The sequence below is a fragment of the Artemia franciscana genome, chromosome 15 (genome assembly GCF_032884065.1).
Source record: "Artemia franciscana chromosome 15, ASM3288406v1, whole genome shotgun sequence".
NCBI lineage: Eukaryota > Metazoa > Arthropoda > Branchiopoda > Anostraca > Artemiidae > Artemia > Artemia franciscana.
In genome coordinates, this window is record NC_088877.1 from 5,537,989 (window position 1) to 5,560,132 (window position 22,144).

General features: G+C 35.3%; 1 protein-coding gene across 1 annotated transcript in view; it reads left to right on the forward strand.

Moving 5' to 3' along the window:
- Positions 1-22,144, forward strand: part of LOC136035971 (pancreatic lipase-related protein 2-like) — a 51,425-nt gene that overhangs the window by 21,061 nt on the left and 8,220 nt on the right. Inside the window, exons 4-6 of the mRNA XM_065717869.1 lie at positions 555-803; positions 5,167-5,388; positions 13,492-13,645. Of these exons, the coding sequence (XP_065573941.1) occupies positions 555-803; positions 5,167-5,388; positions 13,492-13,645 (625 nt within the window). The remainder of the gene's footprint in view (positions 1-554; positions 804-5,166; positions 5,389-13,491; positions 13,646-22,144) is intronic.

Sequence of the window (22,144 nt, forward strand, 5' to 3'; positions counted from 1 at the left end):
GGTAACCAATCCATGACTCTCGATCTTGCAATTGTGTTTGACCCTTAAGGGAAAAGTGTTTAGTTTTTATGTAGCTTTTAATTGTATACTTCATGGAAAAAATGGCACACCAATTGAAAAAAACTAGTAAAAAAAGAACGGAAATCCTAAATAATCTATTCAAATACTAATGAAACTGAAATTAGATAAAATGTGCCCAGAAAAGAAACTATAATGAGCTTAATTTCAGAGGTGCCAATTTGAGAGGGGGATTTATTAAACCCCAGAAATAGATTAAGATTAAGAGAATAGATTAAGCATTAATTAAGAGTTTAGATGTTCCAGCAGTTCTTTTGGAGTGTTTTTTTTTTTGGAGTCATTATGGAGTTTGGTTATTGTAGCAGTTATTTTGCAATATAAATGAAAACTCGCGATTATCCTTTTTACAAATGGCATTATAAAAACACCAAATTTAGTTTAAAATTTTAATCAGCCCTTTCATTAAGAAGATAAAAACTTTTTAAGTTTGTACTCTAAAGTTTGTTTATTTTAACAGATTTTTTTTTGTGTTTTAGCATTCTTGACACAAGGCGATTTCAATGTCATTAGCGTAGACTGGAGCATAGACGCTTCTTCTATCGACTATTTCTCCTCTGCTTATCAAGTAGTAAACGTTGGTCAGACAGTAGCAGCTTTTCTAGATGCCCTGATTGAATATGGTACAGAAATTGAGGACATCCACGTGATTGGATCAAGCCTTGGTGCTCATGTAGCTGGAAGCACTGGTGCTCATTTAGAATCTGGAATTCTTCCAAGGATCACTGGTACATATACTACTACTACTACTACTAATAACTCACTGCAGCACCAAGCCGCCTGAGGCCAACGCAGCTATGCACGCTCCTCCTCCAACATAATCTATTTAAAGCCTCCCTCTTTACACCCTCCCAGGAAGTTCCCATTTCCTTTAAATCTTTATTTATGACATCCTCCCAACCCAGACAAGGACGTTTTCGTATGTTTCCATCCTCGAGAGATGGTTTAGAAGATATCTCTTTCTCGACCGTGGGAGATTAGTTTCTAGCAATCTGCTATCTTCTGTAAGAATTGATTGACCATGTAAAATGAAAGAACGTTATGTGAAATTTAGTTATATGAACTTAGAAGCTTTATTTAGAACTTAGAAGCTTTATATGAACTTAGTTATTTATTTAGTTATCTGAAATTAGAAGCACAGGATGTTAGACAGCATTGATATATCTATGCATCGAAATTTCTTAATCAGATATTTGAAAATGATATTATTTGATGTAGGCTAATAAGTGTTAGATTGAAAATAAATTTAATTAGTATGCATTTACAAGAATTAAATGCCTTCAACAGCATATATAATTTACTCTCAGATCGTTCTTGATAATGGAGCTTAAACGGTGCACGGAACTTTTCAGTGATTAATCCGCTCTGACGAGAAGTGAAATAGGGATATGCTCTCATTTCATATACTAGAATGAGTGGCAAAAGTCTTTCTGAAATACGAATTCTGAAATACGATGAATTCTTGAAATATTTAATATTATATGATATAATATCAATATTATATATTTATAATATTATATATGATATAATATCAATATTATATATTTATAATATTATATGATATAATATATATATTATATATGATATAATATATTATATCATATATATAATATATATAATATATATATATATAATATATATATAATATATATAATATATATATATATATAATATATATATTATATATATATAATATATGATATTATATGATATAATATTAATATTATATGATATAATATGATAATAATATAATATATTATAATATTAATATTATATTTAATTATATGAATTCTTGAAATATTATAAATTCTTCTGAAATATTTCAGAATTCTTTCTGAAATACGATGCGTACTGTAATCAAGCTCGATATGCAAATGTTTTTTGCCTTCCGACGCACAATCTAAGATTAATTACTATTCCTAACACGTATAGTAACCGAGCAGGAAGTATGGTTCCGTGTTTTTTTCGGGGGGGGGGAGACTTAAAAAGAGGGAAAATAAGTGTATTACATGAAAAACCAAAAAGTATATCTCAATGGTTAAAAATTGATTAAAACTCATCTTGTTTGCTTTTAAATAAAAATTAATGGTAAATTACTATTCTTAACATCTAACTATCCTGGCCGAGTGGATTGGTGCGCTGGATTCAGGACCCTTTGTCTGAGAGGGTGAAGGTTGGAATCCTAGCGTACTCTATTATTTAGTTTGGGACGGGGGTCAGTGGTGTGACTCTGTAAGCTCAGCCAGAGTCGACCCAGCTCTAAATGGGTACCTACAGAAATCTGGGGAAGGTAAACAGGAAGGGTGTACGAAAGCACAGGATGGTTGGCCTCCAGCCCCCCCATTGAACTTCCTGGCTGAAGGGCCAAGAAACGGATATCAGCACCGCCGGTAGGGACTGTAAAGTCTAATGCCGTATTATTTACCTTTTTTTACCTTGACTATTCTAACAAGAATAGCATTGCTTATTTTTGGGCTATATTCTTTGAATACGAAGGATTAAGAGATTATACAGTTTTTAGTATGATATGGCGATAAGTAATCCTGCTAACTAGAAGAGCGATTCTGTGACATTTCGAGCTAAGCTGAATTTTCGACTGTCCAACTTCAATAAAAAAAAAAAAAAAAAAACAACAACGGCTATTACTTTCATTTCTTTCTGTAAATCGTTAATTTTTCGGTTTGATATCCTTTTGAATGCGAAAAGTTGTGTGCGTTTATTCTGCCTTTGGTTATTATCAAACAGTTCGTGGTAACGAACTGTAGTAAGGAGCGACCCGGATCAATAGTAACCAAAACTCTCAAAAGTGGAATTTTGATACCAATAGTTACAAGAAAAAAGAATCGCATTTTTACGCTGATTCTAAATATATAAGTTTCATCAAGTTTAGTTTAGCACATCAAAAGTTTTTACGAAATTAACACCATCAGATTCAGCGTATCAGAGAATCCTACTGTAGAAGCTTTGAGCTCCTATCTACAAAAATGTGGAATTTCGTATTTTTTTTCCCAGAAGACAGGTCACGGATGCGTGTTTATTTGTTTTTTTTTCTTTTTCCCAGGGGTGATCGTATTGACCCAGTGGTCCTAGAATGTCACGAGAGGACTCATTCTAACCGAAATGAAAAGTTATAATGCCCTTTTTAGTGATAAAAATTGGAGGGCACCTAGGCCCCCTCCAACGCTCATTTTTCCCAAAGTCACCGGATCAAAATTCTGAGATAGCCATTTTGTTAACATTGTCGAAAAACCTAATAATTATGTCTTTCAGGACGACTTAATACCCCACAGTCCCCAGGGGAGGATATGCAAGTTATAAACTTTGACCATTGTTTGCATATAGTAATGGTTGTTGGGACGTGTACAGACATTTTCAGGGGGAGTTTTCATGTTTAAGGGGGGTCGGAAAACGTGGGAGTATCTTTCCATGGAGAAGTTTATCATGAGAGAAGAAAATTTTCATTAAGAGGCCGCGATATTTTCTGGCATTAGTTAAAAAAAAACAATGAGAAAATAAAATAAAAAAAAGTTTTTGTTCAGGTGGAAGTAAGAAGCAGCATTATAACCTAAAATGAACAGCAATTATTACGTAGGTGGGGGGGTTCGTTTAAGGGGGGTCGGGGGAGGGTTTACGTGGAAGTATCTTTTCATGGAGGAATTTATCATGAGGGAAGAAAGTTTCCATTAAGAGGCCGCAGGATAATGAGAAAATAGACAAAAAAATTTCAGGTGGAAGTATGGAACAGCATTAGAATCTAAAATGAACAGCAATTATTACGTAGGTAATGGGGTTTGTCTCCTCCAAAATACCTCACTCTTTACGCTAAAGTATTTTTTAGTAGTTTCAACTATTTATTCTACGGCCTTTATGATTCCCCTTTCGTATCCCCTCACATACACGTAATAAAAATACACAAATATATAATTTTTTTACATAAGTTAATTTGTAAGTTACATATATTTATTACTAATAAAAAAGTGTGAGAAAGCCATTTAGTCAAAAAAATTAATACACAAATTTCATTTTAATTATTCATGTGCGGTTAGCCAAAATCAAAACATACATTAATTAAAGAACGTTCAGAACTTAAATAAAAAACAGCAAGTTCTTCAACTGCAAGTAAGGAGCTACATTAAACTTTAAACGAACAGAAATTATTCCGCATATGAAAGGGGTTGTCCCCTCCTCAACGCCTCGCTCTTTACGCTAAAGTTTTTTATTGTTTTATAAAGTAGAGTTGTGAGAAACAGTCAAACATCATGAAGATGTATAATATGTCTGTATTATTTTATAAAATTATCTTTCGACGTTAGGTGGCTTTGGATGTTATGACAGTAGATACAATTTCAATTTGTCGCGGTTGGAGATCCATGTGGCAGCAAACAGTTGGTCGACTTTTCAGTGCGAGGGAGAACTGATGAAGCTTATGTCTCGATGCAAGCGCAAATAAATGAGAGACTGTCAGAGGAATTTAAGTACTAATGACAGTGAGTTTAGTTGGTCGAGGGAAAAAATATGTAACCGCAAAGGTTTTACAAATCAGGAAAAATTAGTGAGTTCAATTTTTAAACATAAAGATCTTCATGTGAAATTATACTGTTGTTGGTAGCAGTGGGTGCCAAATAAAAAAAAATACACCGAAGAAAAATTATAAACTAAAAATGTGTGGCAGTAAAGAACTTTACAGGGCGTAGCTTACCTTTGAATGTCCAATTATCTCTGACAATCAACATATTGTTAAAGTTTGGATTCTTACCAAAGGAAAATACTCTCAAATTAAATTACTTAGCTTCCCTTCTTTATGTTTACCGTTAAACTTGGCAACACTGGAAAAAATATCGCACATTTCTAAAAAATTCTCGGTTTTTTATCTGGGTTCTTAGGTACGATCAGACCTAAGATGGATCCAGGGGGCAAGAAATGTTTTCGTTTTGGTATCCTTGATATTTTAAAGGATGAATAACTTATAATTTTTATTTGAAAACACTGTCGCATCAATGACAAAACGAAAGGAATAGGCTATTATTAGCTTATTTCACAATATAGAAACTTTTCCGTTATAACGAATATCATTAGCTAGTCTTCTTTTAGGGCTTGATCCAGCATTACCTTCTTATACTATAGAAGGCATAGATCGTCGACTTGACATCGGAGATGCAGTTTTTGTGGATATTATACACACAAATATGGGAAGTTTGCTGGAAGGAGGGCTTGCATTTGCTGAGCCAATTGGTCACATTGATTTTTACCCTAATGGTGGCCATGAACAACCAGGCTGCTTTGACAATGTGACAGATATTTTAGATATGATTTGTAAGTAAGATTTAAAAATATTGACCAAATTATAAATTTTAGAAATTATATTTTAAAACGGAACAAGAAAGCTACTGATTTTTTTGCAGTGTTTCTTAGCACCCAAAACAAGCAGAAACTTATTTTTCATCCGATTGGCTATTAGCTTACTGGTCATGCATGGCTGGTGAAACGAACCAAAGAAAAAAAGAAAAAAGGAATGGATTATATTGAATTGTGTTACCCCAAAAGATTTGACTCAGAGTAAGTAGGCTCAACCAATGGGACCTTAATGAAAAAAATGAATTTTGGAAGAGATAAGTAGTGTATTAGAGTCCTGGTACGAAAAATTATTTTTACGATGATCTGCTTCAAAAAAACCATGTGGATACCTTAATTGAAATTTTAGGAGTAAGAGGGTCTCTATTGAAACACGAAGTTAAGATAGGAGCCTTGAGCTAATATGGCACTTGTGACAAGATCGGAAGATCCAAGAGCTTCTTCCCACCAAGTTTCATTACGATCTCTCCACTCTAAGCGTTTTCCAAGATTTCTGGTTTTCCCCTCGAACTCCCTCTAATGTCACCAGATACAGCCAGGATTTGACATAAGAGCTCTGATACACGAGATCCTTCTAAATATCAAATTTCATTAAGATCCGATAACCTGTTCACAAGTTAAAAATACCTCATTTTTTCTAATTTTTCTGAATTAACCGTCTTTCCTTTTTTGAAACAGCGAAATAGATTCCTTCGCAATTACTGACCTCAACTTATCGTTTTAAACAAACAAACAATGAAAACTAAATATCATAGGCAGTGTAATAGTGCTGCCGAAGTAAAGAGCTATCTGGGTACAATATATTGTTGTTATTATTATTTTTTGTTTTCTGACCTAGGTGCTTCGTACGGAAGGAGGTGTTGCAGAAACTGCGAAAAAAGCTTATTCGACTGGAAATTGAAAGTTTTAGTGCCGTTTTGAAAAGTCAAAAGTGATTGGAGGGCTATCAGCCCCACCCCACCTCATTTCCAAACCACACCCAATCAACACTTTGAGGTAGAAGTTTTGTTCAACATACTTGAAAGGTCCAGTAATTATGTCCTTGGGGGTGACAGCCTCCCCACAGCCAACGCCGCTTTTTTCCTTTGACGCATTTGATCGAAAATGTGAGATAGTAATTTTGTCCAGAATACTCTAAAGGCCATGTAACAAGGCCTCCATAATTTAAAAATTCTGCTTCAACTGCTACCTCAACTACTACTGCTATTACTTCTACTGAAACTATTACTAACACCAAGATCACTAAAATGAAAATCATAGGCACCCCAATAGCACTACCTAAGTAAAGAGCTATATGGGCACAAAGTATATTTTTTTTCTGACCAATGCACTTCTTACAGAAGGAGTTGTCGTAAAAACTTTGAAAGGAGCTCATTCAATTGAAAATAGAAACTTCTAGTGCCCCTTTTTAAGAGAAAAAAGCTATTGGAGGGCAACCAGCCCCCCTTATGCCCACCATTTCTCCAAACACATCATATCAAAATTTTGAGATACCTAATTTGTTTTGTGTAGTTGAAAAGTCCAGTAATATCCTCTATGGGGTTTTCAGCTCCTCCATAGCCCTCAGAGCAAGGGTTATAAGCTATGATAGTTGCCCATTGCCAATATATAAGATTTTTATAGAAGCTTTGGTGGTTTAAACTCTGAAGGGGTCTCATTCGATTAAAATCGGAAATTTTAGTGCCCTTTTTAAGTGTCAAAAGTGATGACAGGGCAACTAGCCCCAACACACCGTCTTTTTCCCAAATGCTTTAAATCGAAATTTTAAGATAGCTATTTTGTTCAAGATAGCCCAAGCAATACACAACAATTCCTAAAGGGGTGATACAAACCCTCACAACCTGGAGTCAAGGGTTGTAAGTTAAACCCCTGGGCCACATAAAGTTCTTATGGAAGCGATGGTCGACACTACTACCACTGCTACTTCTATTGCTACTACTACTACTACTACTACCACAACATCTACTACTACCATTACTACTACTGCTGCTATTACTACTAGGGCTACTGCTACTAAGTTACTTCAACAACTACTTCAATTGCAATTACATGTAAAGTTAAAAGTATTATCACGTTAATAGTCTTTATTTGACTGGGTTTGATTGGAAACCGAAGTTTTAGTACCCTTTTTAAAAGTCAAAAGTGAAAAAGTGTTCGGAGATACCGAAACAACTACTAACGCTATTAATTCTACCACTACTGCCTATACAACTACTGTTTTTGTAGCGAGTACCTCCAAGCCTATGGATATTGAAGTTGAAATTTGCGAAGATCTTGAGGAGAAAGCTGAACTAAGTCAGAACTTAATATGTGCATACAGATTGTCAAAAGAGAGTATCAGCAATATCATTGGAATGTCTTATCGTATCATGCCGAAACTTCCAGCGCATCGTGAGAGGGATGTTCTACTGGCCAAATGTCAACATGTTCGTACTATTGCTGCAATTAATACTGCAACTACTACTGCTACTACTGCTAATAATTCGACATTATTACTGCTCCTGCTACTACCAATACTACCATGATGCGACTAGTAATAATACTAAGGGTATGAAGGTGAAAGTTTGAGAAAATGTAGTGGGGAGATTTAAATCTCCCCACTTAAATCTATCCTATGTGTGGATCTAAGGAATGGATTGGGGAATTAAGTTAGAGCTTTTTGGGAACGCTTAAGAGGAAGGATCAATTGACCAAAAGACAATACGTGTCTGCTACTACCAATGCTACTAACACTGATATTGCTACTACTACTGCAACTATTTTTTTTGTTCCTGTTGTTTTTCTGACCAAGAGTCTTCGCATAGAAGGATATGCCGTAAAAACTCCCAAGGTAACTTATTCGATTGTAAATAGAAAGCTCCAGTGCCCTTTTTAAGAGTAAAAAATGATTGGAGGGCAAACAGCTCACCAACATGTCCAGTCCCAACAATTCATTTCTTTTCAACCCTAAAAAAAAGAAATGATTCCGTTTATTAGGGGGACTACCCCTTCCTCGAATCATTCAGCTAAAGTTTGATTTTTCATAATTATTTAAGAAAGATTGTGCAAACCAAAGGGTCGTTAATTTTGAGTGAGAAGTATTTTCCAAAGAACTTGAAGACCTTAATGTAAATAGTTAGGATGAAGGGGCAGCTCCCTTCATTACGGAATAATTTCTGTCCGTTTTAAGTTTTGATTTTGCTCCTCATTTTCAGCTCAAAAAACCTTTTATTTATTTAATTACGCTCTAAAACAGTTAGATGTATATTAATACGAACTGGAGATGAATACAAACGAACAGATATTGCGGAAGTGAAGAAAAATTACAAATTTTAAAAGTGCAAAAAAATACGAAGGAAAGAACCGAAGTGTTAGCAAAATCTGATCTTAACGGTTCATGGAAATGTTTGAATGGATCGAAAAAGTTAATTGCTGAGCTTTAGGTTGTCAAAACAGAATTTAAAACTGTATTTTAAACTCCAGAACGAATATAAAAAAAGCAATAAAACAGTGCTCTTCCAAAGTTATTTCTGAAATGAAGAAGCTTGTTCGTTTTATTGTTTATGTTAAGTTTTTTCTCAGCGAAAATCTGTTATTTTTTTGAAAATAAAATCCGAAGTTCTAGTGCTCTTTTTAAGATTCAAAGGGATCAGAGTGCAAGTAGTCCCCCTCCCGCCCCCTCCAAACGCTATCACTTCAATGAATACGCTATTCAAAATTATGTGATAATGCCTGTGAGGCTCATATTTACCCCCTGAACCCCAAGGTAAGGGTTTTAAGTTATTCCCTGAGGACACAAAAGGTATTTTGGAAGGGGTGTTAGTAATAACTTTGCAGTAGGCTCAGTTTGATCAGAAATTGAAAGTTCTAATTCATTTTTTTTAGATTCAAAATTGATTGAAGGGAAACCAGCCCCCCTCCCAATGCTGTATTTTCTTTCATTGTGTCTGATCGAAGTTTTGAGATAGCCATCCTGTTCAAATTAATCCAAAGATTGTATCAAATTGCCCCCACGGTTGATATAGCTTTCTTAAGACCATACCTCGAGACTATGCAAGATTTTTACTGGAATGATTTTGGGCTATTTTTAACAAAATGGCTAACTTGAACTTTTAATCGGATTCATTGGATGAATTAAGGGTATGAGATGGAGGCAGATTACTCTCCGATCACTTTTGGCTCTTAAGAAGGAAACTAAAACTTTCAATTTCCAATTAAATGGGTTTTCTCCAAAGTTTACACAATCACCCCATCCATAAGAACCTTATATGTTAAAAATAGGCAACTAGCATTACTTATGACTCCTCCCCAGGGGCTGGATCTAGTTGCCAACCCTGGAGGTATAGTCGTTTTAACTTTTTACAATTTTGAACAACATGGCTATCTCACAATTTTTATCGTTGATTTTTGGATTTAAATCGAATAGATTTTGGCATCAAGTCATGGCTAATGGTAAAAGACCCAAAACAGATAGTCAAATTAAGTGAGTGGCAATTCTGGCATTAACCCCCCTTATTAGGATTGCAAAAAAATGTTATTAGTTCATTTGTTAATAGATAGATATGTCTATCTATTATCCGTCCATCCGTCATTCCTAGGGCAGTAGAACTAAGGTAAATAGTCATAGAGCTAAGATAGTCATAGAACCTATAGAACCTACCATCCGATCCCTTATAAAACTTAAAAAGAGATTTAGAACTTTCTGTTTCCAGTCAAATCAGTTTCCTTCAAAGTTTTTACAACCAACCCATCCATAAAAACCCTGTATTCTAACAATGGGCAACTAAAATAATTTATAGCCCTCGTCCCGAATGCCATGGGCTGCAGTTTACCCCGGAGGCATAGTTATTTTGCCTTTAAACTATTTTGAACATAATGGTAATCTTTAAATTTGATCTGATCCATTTGGTGAAAAGGCTGTAAGAGGGGTCTGGTTAACCTCCATTCATTTTTTACTCTTAGAAGCGAACTAAAACTTTCATTTCCCAGTAAATTAAGCCTCCTCCAAAGCTTATATGTTCACTCCTTTTAAAACCCCCATAAAACTTAGGGCATAACTTATAGCCCTTGTCCCTGAGCTCTGGGTATTGTGTCAGCCCTGGAGGCATTGTTGTATGATCTTTGGACTATTTAGAACAAAATGGCTCAAAAATCTCAAAATGTCAATCAAATGCATTTAGATAGATAGATACATAGATATTTGTTTTGAAAAATCGCTATCACCAGCCCACAAAGGGTCAATTTTGGACTCGAAAATAACACAAAAAAAACATGAAAACTGGCATAAATACCAAAACGACAACAAAGAAGAAAAATGAGAATGAATAATCATCACTAAGTCAAAAATTTAACAGTAGAAAGTAAATTAAAGAGTTAAAAACATAAAAACTGGTCATACTAATGTAAAAAATACAATAAACTCGAGTTAATAGGATTAAAGGGAAATGAAAAAAAGAAATGGGACAAAATAAGCAAAAAAATACAAGAAAGAGGACGAAATAAGTAGAGAGGATTTGAAGGCTTATTTGGATTGGAGGGGAAATGGATTTTCGATTGGTGAGAAAAGAAAGTATCAAGGGAGAAAAGGGGAGAAGGTAAAATCTATTGCTTGTCCTATGTGTGGATCTCAGGATGAAAGTTTAATACATTTTTTGTGTGAATGTGTCGAATTGAATGAATGGAGGCGAGAGATGTATGGTAAAGAAAAATTGAATGAGATATGGATGGTAGATAGAATGAAAGAGACAAATTTCCTGAGTATTAAAAGGATAGCAAGATTTGTAAGGATTGCAGCGGCACATTGGAAGCGTTTTCTTTAAATAGTATTAATTTATTTTAGTTAATTTGTTGTTTCTTTTTTGTTATGTAAATTTCCTATGGCCCATGGGCTTTTTCTGGAATAAATTATTATTATTATTATATTATTATTATTATAAATGTATATACATGTATATGTAAAAGTTAGAATAACCACTGAAAAAAGGGGGGGGGGGGGCAAAATAAGCAAATAACTGCAAAAACCTGGATAGCACCATCATCCAATAGAAAAGGGAGAAAATAGTGGGGTATTTTATTAAATGTTTCATGTAATAAAAAGGACAAAGGCTTTTTTTTCATATCTGACCGTAACACAGCGAATGGGGGACAAAAGAGGGTTTGCTCAGAAACAGATCGAGGTGGTCGTAATCCGGATAAAGAGAGATGTTTGGAGGAAATTCTTGCCGTGCGAGGGTTTGTTTTTGCATTTTTGCAAAACGGAGGCACAAAAAAACTCTCCTGTGCTCAAGGGTTTCCAAACCAGCTTTTCTTAGGAGCAGAGAGCATGGCACCTTGTGTTCGTAAGGCTCTTTTTTGGATAGATTCCGTTTTTTCCAATTCTTCATGGAAAATCGGAAAGTTCGCGGAAGGCCTGGGTGCCAAACTGGACAAGCTTATTCGAGATGCGGGTGGACAAAAGACGGGTGGACAAAAGATTGTTGGGTTAAGAGGTTAATTGTAAGTTTAATGGTTGGGGTAAGAGGCTTCTAGAGCTATGCTCTGATAGTGCAAATTTGGTTGGTAATTGCAGAAGTGAGTTAGTTTACCTGTCAGGGGAACATCCAAGCATAATTGATTATATATTGGTTGACTTTGACCTTGTGAAATACACAATGTGCATTGAGGTTTTAAGTATTATAACGTCAGATCATTTTCCATTGGAGGTTAAACTAAGCCTTATAACAGGAATTGCGGGAAAAAATGTAATAAAGAAGAGTAATGATGATTTGAAAAAAAATTATTATTATACGAAGCCTTTAAAGACAGAGTAGAGTGATGAGGAGCTGGAAGTGTTAGGAAATGAAATTTTAAGGCTCGATATAATTGAAAAGCTTGAAATTATGTACAAATCATCAATGGAGGTTGATATGGCTCTGAGTGAATTGGGTTCAATTGTTTATAATTGTGCTCAAAAGTACAAAAGGTTAAATAAGAAAATAAATGTAAATTTCTTTGGCAATGAGTGTGAAATTATGAAACATTATTTAGAAGATTTACTGGAGGCAGTTAAAAATTACTCTTTCTCTGAGGAAAATCATGTAGTTAAGATTTAAAGAAGAAAGAGCAGAGAATAAAAGGTTGATAAAAAAAAAGCGACAGAAGCTTATAGAAGAACAGAAGAAGATGGAGGAAGCTTTTAATCTAGGTGGTAAGGGAGATTCATTTTCTATAGTTCTAGGTTAGATTTGCGCTTTGATTTCATTGGTTTATGTCACTGACGCAATTTGCCAGCTTCTCTTATTTTTCCTAAATATGTTGCAGAAAGGAAAGCACAACTATTTAAAGCCTGATTGGCTTCTGTGTAGAATTTTAAGCCAGTAACAGGAACGAAAATTTGGTACCTGGTACTGGGAAATTGTACTAGAAAATAGGTACTGGAAAATTGTAATTTGGACAAAGTCTTGTAATTTGGTACTGGCACTTGGAAAATACACTTGGAATTTCAGCTTGGCACTTGGAAAATGTCAGACAACAGACATGATTGCTCATGATGTTTTTTCTTCATTGTTTTGATTAATTAGTTAACGTTTATATTTTTTTTTGTTTGGTAAACTTTTTTGTTCCTTTTCCTGTTTTCGTTCTTTTTTATTTTAACTCATTTAAATTTCACAAGAAATGAAATAGAAAAAATAAATATAGTAACTGATTTTCTATTCAATACTCTTTGTAAATCTAGTTTAAATTGTTTAAGTCTGTCAAAATGGAATTTAAAATAAAATTTAAATTGAAAAATAAATTGTAAATTGAAAAAATAAAATTGTTTAAATAGTTTAAATCTAGCAAAATTGCAGTCAAAATCACAGCAGCTTCTCATAGGTGGCCACTTATCATAACAGTTATAATTTTGTATGTAATACATTAGTCTATTTTTATTTTCAATATGTCCATTTCAATATGCCCGTAAGTGACAACATTTTTTTTACCTTGGGATGACATATGTGCTTTGACCCTTTTTAGTTTGCATTAATTTATTCTGTTTTGCTTATTAATATTTATTTATTAAAAATTATGTCGGTTTTGTACCTATTATCTTATTTTTATTTTAAGATGCCTGTTCCCATAGACGTGCCGTTAGCTACTTCACTGAATCGATTAATTCAAACTTATTCGTATCAAAAGAGTGTGACTCCTATGAAAACTATGTATCTGGTAACTGTGACTCAAATACTGTTGCTATCATGGGAAATGGAGTTTCTACAAAGTAAGTATATAGTCTATAAGTCAAATGACTAATAACAGCATTTTCTCTTGTGACCGGGTAATAAGCCAAATGACTAATAACAGTATTTTCTAAATATGACCGGGTAATGTGAAAAATAATATCAAGTGATAAGTAATTTTAAATATTGATTAAGTGACATTGCTCACGCCGATTGGTCATTATAAATGGCTAATATTAATCCCTTTATCAATGTGGTTGAAAGGCACTGAAGCTTTTGTTGCTTCTATTTCGTCATAGAGACGCTTCTGCTTTATGAAGTACTTTTGTTTTTTTAAGTACTTCTTCTTAAAGTACTTCAGCTTCTGGAACTGCTTCTCGGAACTGCTTCTCGTTCTTGAAATGCTTCTGCTTCTAGATATGTTTCGGCTCCTCAAAATGTTTATGCAGCTGGAAATGCTCGAGTGAAAGTTACGTCTAAAAATGCTTCTGCTACTTGAAGTACTTGTGATTCTTATAGTACTTCTTCTTCTGGAGATGATTTGGTTTCTTGAAGGACTTATGTTTTTTGAAGTATATCTGCTTCTTGAATGCTTTGGCTGCTTGGAATGCTTCTGCTTCTTGAAGTGCTAGTGCTTTTACTTTTGCTTCGTTGTGATGACACCTTACCTTGCTCGTTTTGTACCGTTGGATCCTTAGGAGTACACCACTGTGAATTAAGAATAGCTTCACATTTGTCATAAATTACATCAAACGCATCTAAAATTGGATAATTAACGGGTTCTTCAGTATAAAAAAAGCCAAAAACAGCTGCCGCTGAATAGAAAATAAAATCACATACTGTTTTTAATAAACCCATAAGAAACAGTATAAATGTTATCTATTTCTATATCTATTTCTTTTTCCGTAGTAGAGTGTATTTTGCATTTTTGGATTGTAAAATTTTGGTCGTTCTTTGCTTAACCTAAGATTGACCTTTTAGTATACTTCATGAGAATTTCGCATTTTATGGTCTTCTGAGCAAAAATCTCTCCATCATCAAATCCATAAAATGGTAGTCAAGTCAAAAAAAATTTGAAATAATGTCTTGCCTTTAAATGTTTTAACGATGCATAACATTACCTATATTAACTGTATATTTGAGTGATTGTGCATAGGGTAACAAATGTCTTTCGTTTTTTTGTAATATCCTAAAGCAAATAGTTTAGCCTGATGAATAATACTTTCAGGAATTTTTTGTTGACTTTTGAAATGATTACTGTGACTCTGGATTCACACAGGAGCGAAAATTGCCCATCGCCGCAATTTAGTTGCCAGTTTGAGCACTTTTAGTTGCTCCGTCGAGCAACTTCACAGCATTGAAAAAATTCAACTTTTATCGGGGGACGAAGCAATTTTTATAGCAATTTTCTGCGCGCAACAACAACTTAATGGCAGATAGTGATAATATTATTGAGAAGCTGATCATGGTGGTTCAGTTTAATCCTATAATATATGAAATTCTAAGCAAATAATGTGACTATCTTCTAATTTGTGATAATTAAAGTAAAGCTGGAGACCCCACTACCACCATTATCCTGAGAAAACTTGAAATCGTGCGAGACATGACTAGGAAAGCTTACTGAATTCCTCTTTCTGTTTCTCCTCCTTGCAAAAAGAGAAGCAGAACATCTTTTTGATTAATTCTTCTGCAGTGCTTTAATTTCGAACATTTTAATGATAAAAATTGACCAATGCGAAAATCTTGTTTGAACAACAAGGCAACAGAAATGGCCAATTGTCGCGATCGACAAAAATTACCTATCGTAGCAACTTCTTGTGTGTGAACTTAATGTAAGTCTCGTTCAGCTGGATCTGCCATTTAGAAAAAATTGAAAGAATTTTATTTGGAAAGTGATTGCTCACCCCTGAAACTAACTATATTTAAATTTTAAGTACATGATGACGCTGTTGCCAAGATAATTTTCAGTTATATATTAAGTTATAACTTATCTACTACCACTTATTTACGTAATGATTAATATGTCAAAGCGACGTTACATTGAACTTGAAATAATGACTTATGAATGAATTACGAATTTGATTCGATGTGTCTTATGGCCAATTTTCTTCCATCTACTAACTCCTTTCTATCCTTCTCCTCTCCACTTACCTGAAGAATAAGTTTCAAACAAATTGTTGCATCTTGACGTGAAAAGAACAACGTTAATTAATATCATGGCCTTGCCAGATATTAATTTAAAAAAAAACTTCTGTCAAACAGTTCGTGGTAACGAACTGTAGTAAGGAGCGACCCAGCTCAATAGTAACCAAAACTCTAAAAAATGGAATTTTGATAAAAAAAATTTTGAAAAGTACAAAATTTTGAAAAGTTTTTAAAAGTTTTTAAAAATTTTGAATTTTGGAATTTTGAAAAGTACGAAAATCACACCATCAGATTCAGCGCATCAGAGAACCCTACTGTAGAAACACGATACTGTAATGGGACGATAATTCACACATGACGTGGGGTCCTTACCTCGCTTTTGAATAGACGTTACGCGGCCACAAAGGAAACTATCAGGAACAAGCGACTGTGCTAAGCAAGACTGGAAAAATATTTGTAGATGGTTAAGTAGAGCAGGACAATCATAAGCAAAAAATCGGTAAGAAAGTCCGTCGCAATCAAGGCTATTTGAACGCTTAATCAAACAGTTCGTGGTAACGAACTGTAGTAAGGAGCGACCCGGCTCAATAGTAACCAAAACTCTAAAAAATGGAATTTTGATACCAATAGCTATATCGAAAGAATCGCATTTTAATGCTGGTATTAAATATATAAGTTTCATCAAGTTTAGTCTTACCCATCAAAAGTTACGAGCCTGAGAAAACTTGCGTTATTTTAGAAAATAGGGGGATACGCCCCCTAAAAGTTATAGAATCTTAACGAAAATCACACCATCAGATTCAGCGCATCAGAGAACCCTACTGTAGAAGTTTCGAGCTCCTATCTACAAAAATGTGGAATTTTGCATTTTTTGCCAGAAGGCAGATCACGGATGCGTGTTTATTTGTTTTTTTGTTTTTTTTTTTTTTTTTTTTTTCCCAGGGGTGATCGTATCGACCCAGTTGTCCTAGAATGTTGCAAGAGGGCTCATTCTAACGGAAATGAAAAGTTCTAGTGCCCTTTTTAAGTGACCAAAAAAATTGGAGGGCACCTAGGCCCCCTCCCACGCTAATTATTTTCCCAAAGTCAACGGATCAAAATTCTGAGATAGCCATTTTATTCAGCGTAGTCGAAAAACCTTATAACTATGTCTTTGGGGACGACATACTCCCCCACAGTCCCCGTGGGAGGGGCAACAAGTTACAAACTTTGACCTGTGCTTACATATAGTAATGGTTATTGGGAAGTATACAGGCGTTTTCAGGAGGATTTTTTTGGTTTGGGGGAGGGGTTGAGAAGAGGGGGATATGCTGGGGGAACGTTCCTTCGAGAATTTGTAATGGGAGAAGAAAATTTCCATGAAGGGAGAGCAGGATTTACTAGCATTATTTAAAAAAAAAAAAACAATTAAAAAATAAAAGTGAAAAAGCTTTTTCAGCTGGAAGTAAGGAACAGCAATAAAACTTAAAACAAACAGAAATTATTACCCATATGAGGGGCTCACCTCCTTCTAATATCTCGCTCTTTACGCTAAAGTATTTTCGGTAATTTCAACTACTTATTCTACGGCTTTTGTGATTCAGGGGGTCATTCTAAAAGAATTGGGATAAAATTTAAGCTTTAGTGTAAAGAGCGAGGCACTGACGATGGGGCGAATCCCCTCATATATGTAATAAAAACATGAGAATACAAAAGTTCTTTACGTAAGCTAATTTATAAGTTACGTAAATCTTTTACCAATAAAAAGATTCGTAAAAAATTAAAAGTTCTAGTTGCCTTTTTACTTAACCAAAAAATCGGGGGGCAACTAGGCTTCGTCCCCCGCTCTTTTTTTATCAAAATCATTTGATCAAAATTATGAGAAAGCCATTGAGCCAAAAAAAAATATGCAAATTTCGTTTTGATTATTCTTCTGCGGAGAGCCAAAATCAAAACATGCATTGATTCAAAAACGTTCAGAAATTAAATAAAAAAAAACAAGTTTTTTCAACTGAAAGTAAGGAGTGACATCAAAACTTAAAACGCACAGAAATTACTTCGTATATGAAAGAGGCTGCTTCCTCATCAACGCCCCGCTCTTTACGCTAAAGTTTTTTACTGTTTTAGAAAGAAGAATTGAGAGAAAGAGTCAAACTTTAGCGTAAAGAGCGGGGCGTTGATGAGGAAGCAGCCTCTTTCATATACGAAGTAATTTCTGTGCGTTTTAAGTTTTGATGTCACTCCTTACTTTCAGTTGAAAAAACTTGTTTTTTTTTATTTAATTTTTCTTAAAGCCCGGCTAATTTTAGATATTGCTACAGGCTGGACATGAGCCTGCAAGAGACGATATGTTAAAAGCGGCCCAAGCAACTTACAATAAAAAGACTGAAGAAAACTATTAAATACACTGAGCACACACTTATAATGATCAACAAAATTAGCTAGCTGGAGACAAGATAGGGCAGATGGGGATCATTTCTCACTATTAATAACCTTATTCCAGGAGGCCTTATCGGTGGTGCCTGGCCATGCATTCAAGCGTGCTCTCTTCAAACTGGCCTTATATTCAAGTTTACACTTTTGTTTCACAGAGAAAACAGCTCTGGACGATGGTCGGTCACATGATATCCACATACGTAGCCAAAATGTGGCTTTTTGCTTAGCACGTTTTACTTCAGGATCAACGTTGCAATTAGGCTTTCTTGTACCAATCCGAACTTTATCCACAGGCACTGCAGCTTTGGAAGCTGATTTAAGGCACAACCACTAAGTATTTTCTTTTGAAAGATCAGGGACATATATGCAGGGACAATTTATATAGATGATCTTGGACAAGATCCTGAGATTTCAGGTATCAGATATTTATCCAAATTCTAAGAGAGATTTTTAGATTGTCCTTATTTTGATGGGTACAGTTTTCTAAAGGTACAATTTTACACCAATGCAGGTTTTCTTCGTGAAAATTTTTCGTGGTAATCTTTCCATCATGATTTTCCCACAGAAAAAACTTTAGGGTGTAATTTTAAATCGGCGAAGCCATTCTAAGAATGGTTTTCTTGTCTTCTGAAAAATGATATAGCTTGTTCTTCATCCAGATGAATCACAAGTGGATGTTTTTATTTTCTTGTTTTTTTTTTTTTTTTTTTTCTCCGGAGCTTGAGTATTTAATCTTAGCACCACTAAAATTAACCATCGAAATCCATATATATTAAGTGATTATTCACGTTAAGTTTTCCTTTAAAATTTAAAAACTGCCTTTGGTATTACAAGCTTTTTCGGCTTTAGTCTACTGTTTCAAGCACAGATTTGCGGTTTTAAGATCCGTTAAATATCAAATAGTTCGTGGTAATAAAGTGCAAGTAAAAAGGGACTCTTGCTAATCCTAACTCTAGGTATAGAATAGAGAATAGGTGGTCAAATGAGCATCATATGTGGCTAATTTGATTTGAAATTGGAAGTTACAGTTCCCTTTTTAAGAGTTAAAACTGATTTGAGAGCAACCAGCCCCCCTCCCCACCGCTCATCATTTCCCATTGAAATTCAATCAAAATTTGGTGATAGCAATTTTGTTCTTTGAAGTTGAAGGGTCCGGAAATTATGTCTTTGAGGAAGACACACCGCCCCCACAGCTCTCACAGAAAGGGTTGTTAGTTATGTCCTGGGGCATATAAGGTCTTTGTAAAATGGGTGGTTGCATATACTTCGAAGAAGACTTATTGATTAGTAATCATAATTTTGAGAGCACGATTTAACAGTCAAAGTGATCAGAAAGCAGCTACTTCCCCCTACTCCCCCCTGACACACACACACATCGTGGTTTCCCGAGATACATCCAATAGAAATGTTGACACAGTTCTTTTATTCAAAATAGTCGAAAGATCATATGAAAAGACTTTTGGGGTTGATACAAACCACTAGAGCCCGAGGTCTAGGGTTGTAAGTCATGCCCCTGCGGCATTTAAGGTTCTTATGGAAGGGATGGCATGGCCGTATAAACTTTAGAAGTGGATTATTTGGCTGAAATTGGAAATTCTAGTTCCCTTTTAAGAGTCAACATTGATGGAGGTTGACTAATCCTCCCCCAACTACCCCGCTTGTCACCAAACGCATTTGATTGAAATTGAGCGATGGTAATTTTGTTTAGAATAGTCCAAAGAACATACAATAATGCCTTCAGGGTTTACACAATCCCCAGAGCCCTAAAGCAAGGCTTTAGTTATGTCCTTGGGGCATATAAGGTTGTAATGGAATGAGCTGTCATATTAAATTCAGGCTGAGTCTCATTTGATTTTAAATTAGAAGTTTTCGCCCCCTTTTTAAGAGTCAAAGTGATTTTAAAGGAAGCCCCCATCCACGCCCATCATTTCTCAAAATAAACATCGAAACAAAGTTTTGAGACATCAATTTATTTCAGCATTGTTGACAGGCTCAGTAATTATGTCCTTGGGAATAACTCTGAGACCAGAATCCTGAGGTGACAAAAATGTTGGCACAATGTATTATTTATTTATGTATTTTTCTTTGACCAGGTAACTTCGTATCGAGGTGGTTGTCGTAGAAGCTATAATAAGGACTCATTTCATTGGAAATTGCAAGGGCTAGGGCCTTTTTAAATAGGCAAAGAGACCGAAAGGCAACAAAGCTCCTCCCGTGCCCACGATTTCCCCAGACACATCCGATCAGAAAATTTAGATAGCTATTTTGTTCAACGTAGTTGAAAGGTCCAGAAATTATGTCTTTGAGGATAACCCTCTCCCTCAGTCCCCTCAGGGCAAAGCTTGTAAGTTGTAACCTGGGGGAATATAAAGTTTTTATAGAAAATGTTGTCGTAGAAAATTAAAAAAAAAATGCTCATATTACTGGAAATTGAGAGGAGCAGTGCCCTTTTAGTATTTGAAATTGATAGGAGGACAAATACCCCCCCCCCTGCGCCGATCATTTCTCCAAACAAACACCTCTGATCAAAATTTTTGGATAGCCATTTTTTCAACGTAGTTGAAAGGTCCTGAAACTATGTCTTTGAGGATGAGAGCCCCCCCCCCCCCCTGGAGCCCAAGGGCAAGGACTGTAAATTATTCCCAGCGGGCATATAAAGTTTTTATAGAAAGTATTGTCGTAAAAACTTCAAATAGGGCTCATTTGACTGGAAATTGAGAGGACTAGTACTCTTTTTTATTATTAAAAAGTGATTGGAGGGCAAATGCCCCCCTCAGATCCATCAATTCACCAAGCACTTCCAATAAAAATTTTGAGATAGCCATTTTGCTCAACGTAGTAAAAAGTGCCAGAAATTATGTCTTTGAATATGACAGCAACAACCCCCCCCCTTCCTCAGGCCTCAGGGCAAGGGTTTTAAGTTATGCCCTGAAGTATATAAGGTTTCTATAGAAAGCCTCGTCATACAAACTTTGTAGGGGGCTTTTCGGTTTCGCAATCAAAAGCTCTAGTGTCCTTTCTAAGACTCAAAGCGATATTAGGGCAATAACACCCTCCTCCTCCCCACACACAGGTCGTATTTTCCTAAAACGTATCTAATAGAAATTTTGAGATAGCCATTTTATTCAAAATAGTCAAATATCATACAGCAAGGCGGTTACGGTTAAAACAAACCCCCAGAACCTGGGGGCAAGGGTTGTAAGTTACAACCTGGGGTATTTAAGGTTTTTATGGAAAGTATGGCTCTATAAACCTTAGAGGAGACTCGTTTGGTTGAAAATTGGAAGCCCTAGTTTCTTTTTAAAAGTCAAAGGTGATGGAAGGGGCTAGCCCCCCCTCCCCGACTACCTATATTCACCAAACGAATCTGATTAAAATTGCAAGATAGTGATTTTGCTCAAAATAATCCAAAGTACATATAACAATGCCTCCAGGGTTGTCACAACACCTCAATGCCTTGGGGATAGGGTTGTAAGTCATGTCCTTGGGAAATTTAATAATATTATGGAATGGGTGGTCCTATAAACTTCAGATGTGTTTCATTTGATTTGAAATTGGAATTTATAGTGCCTTTTTTAAGAGTCAAAAGTGATTTGAGAGCAACCAGACACCCCCTCCCCCCACGCTAATCATTTCCCCATATACATCCAATCAAAATTCTGAGATAGCAATTTTATTTACTGCAGTTGACGTGCACGGGAATTACGTATTTGAGGAAGAAACTCCCCACAGCTCTCAAGGCAAAGGTTGTAAGTTATGCCCCGGGGACCTGTAAGGCTTTTATAGAAAGATCGATCGTATATACTTCGGAGGGGACTCATTGGATTTGTAATCAGAATTTCTAGTGCCCTTTTTAAGAGTCAAAGTGACCAGAGAGCAGCTATCTCCCTCCCACACGTCACGTTTTCCTTAAATATATCCAATAGTCATTTTGAGAAACTTGTTGTATTAAAATAGTCCAAAAATCATATAACAAGGCT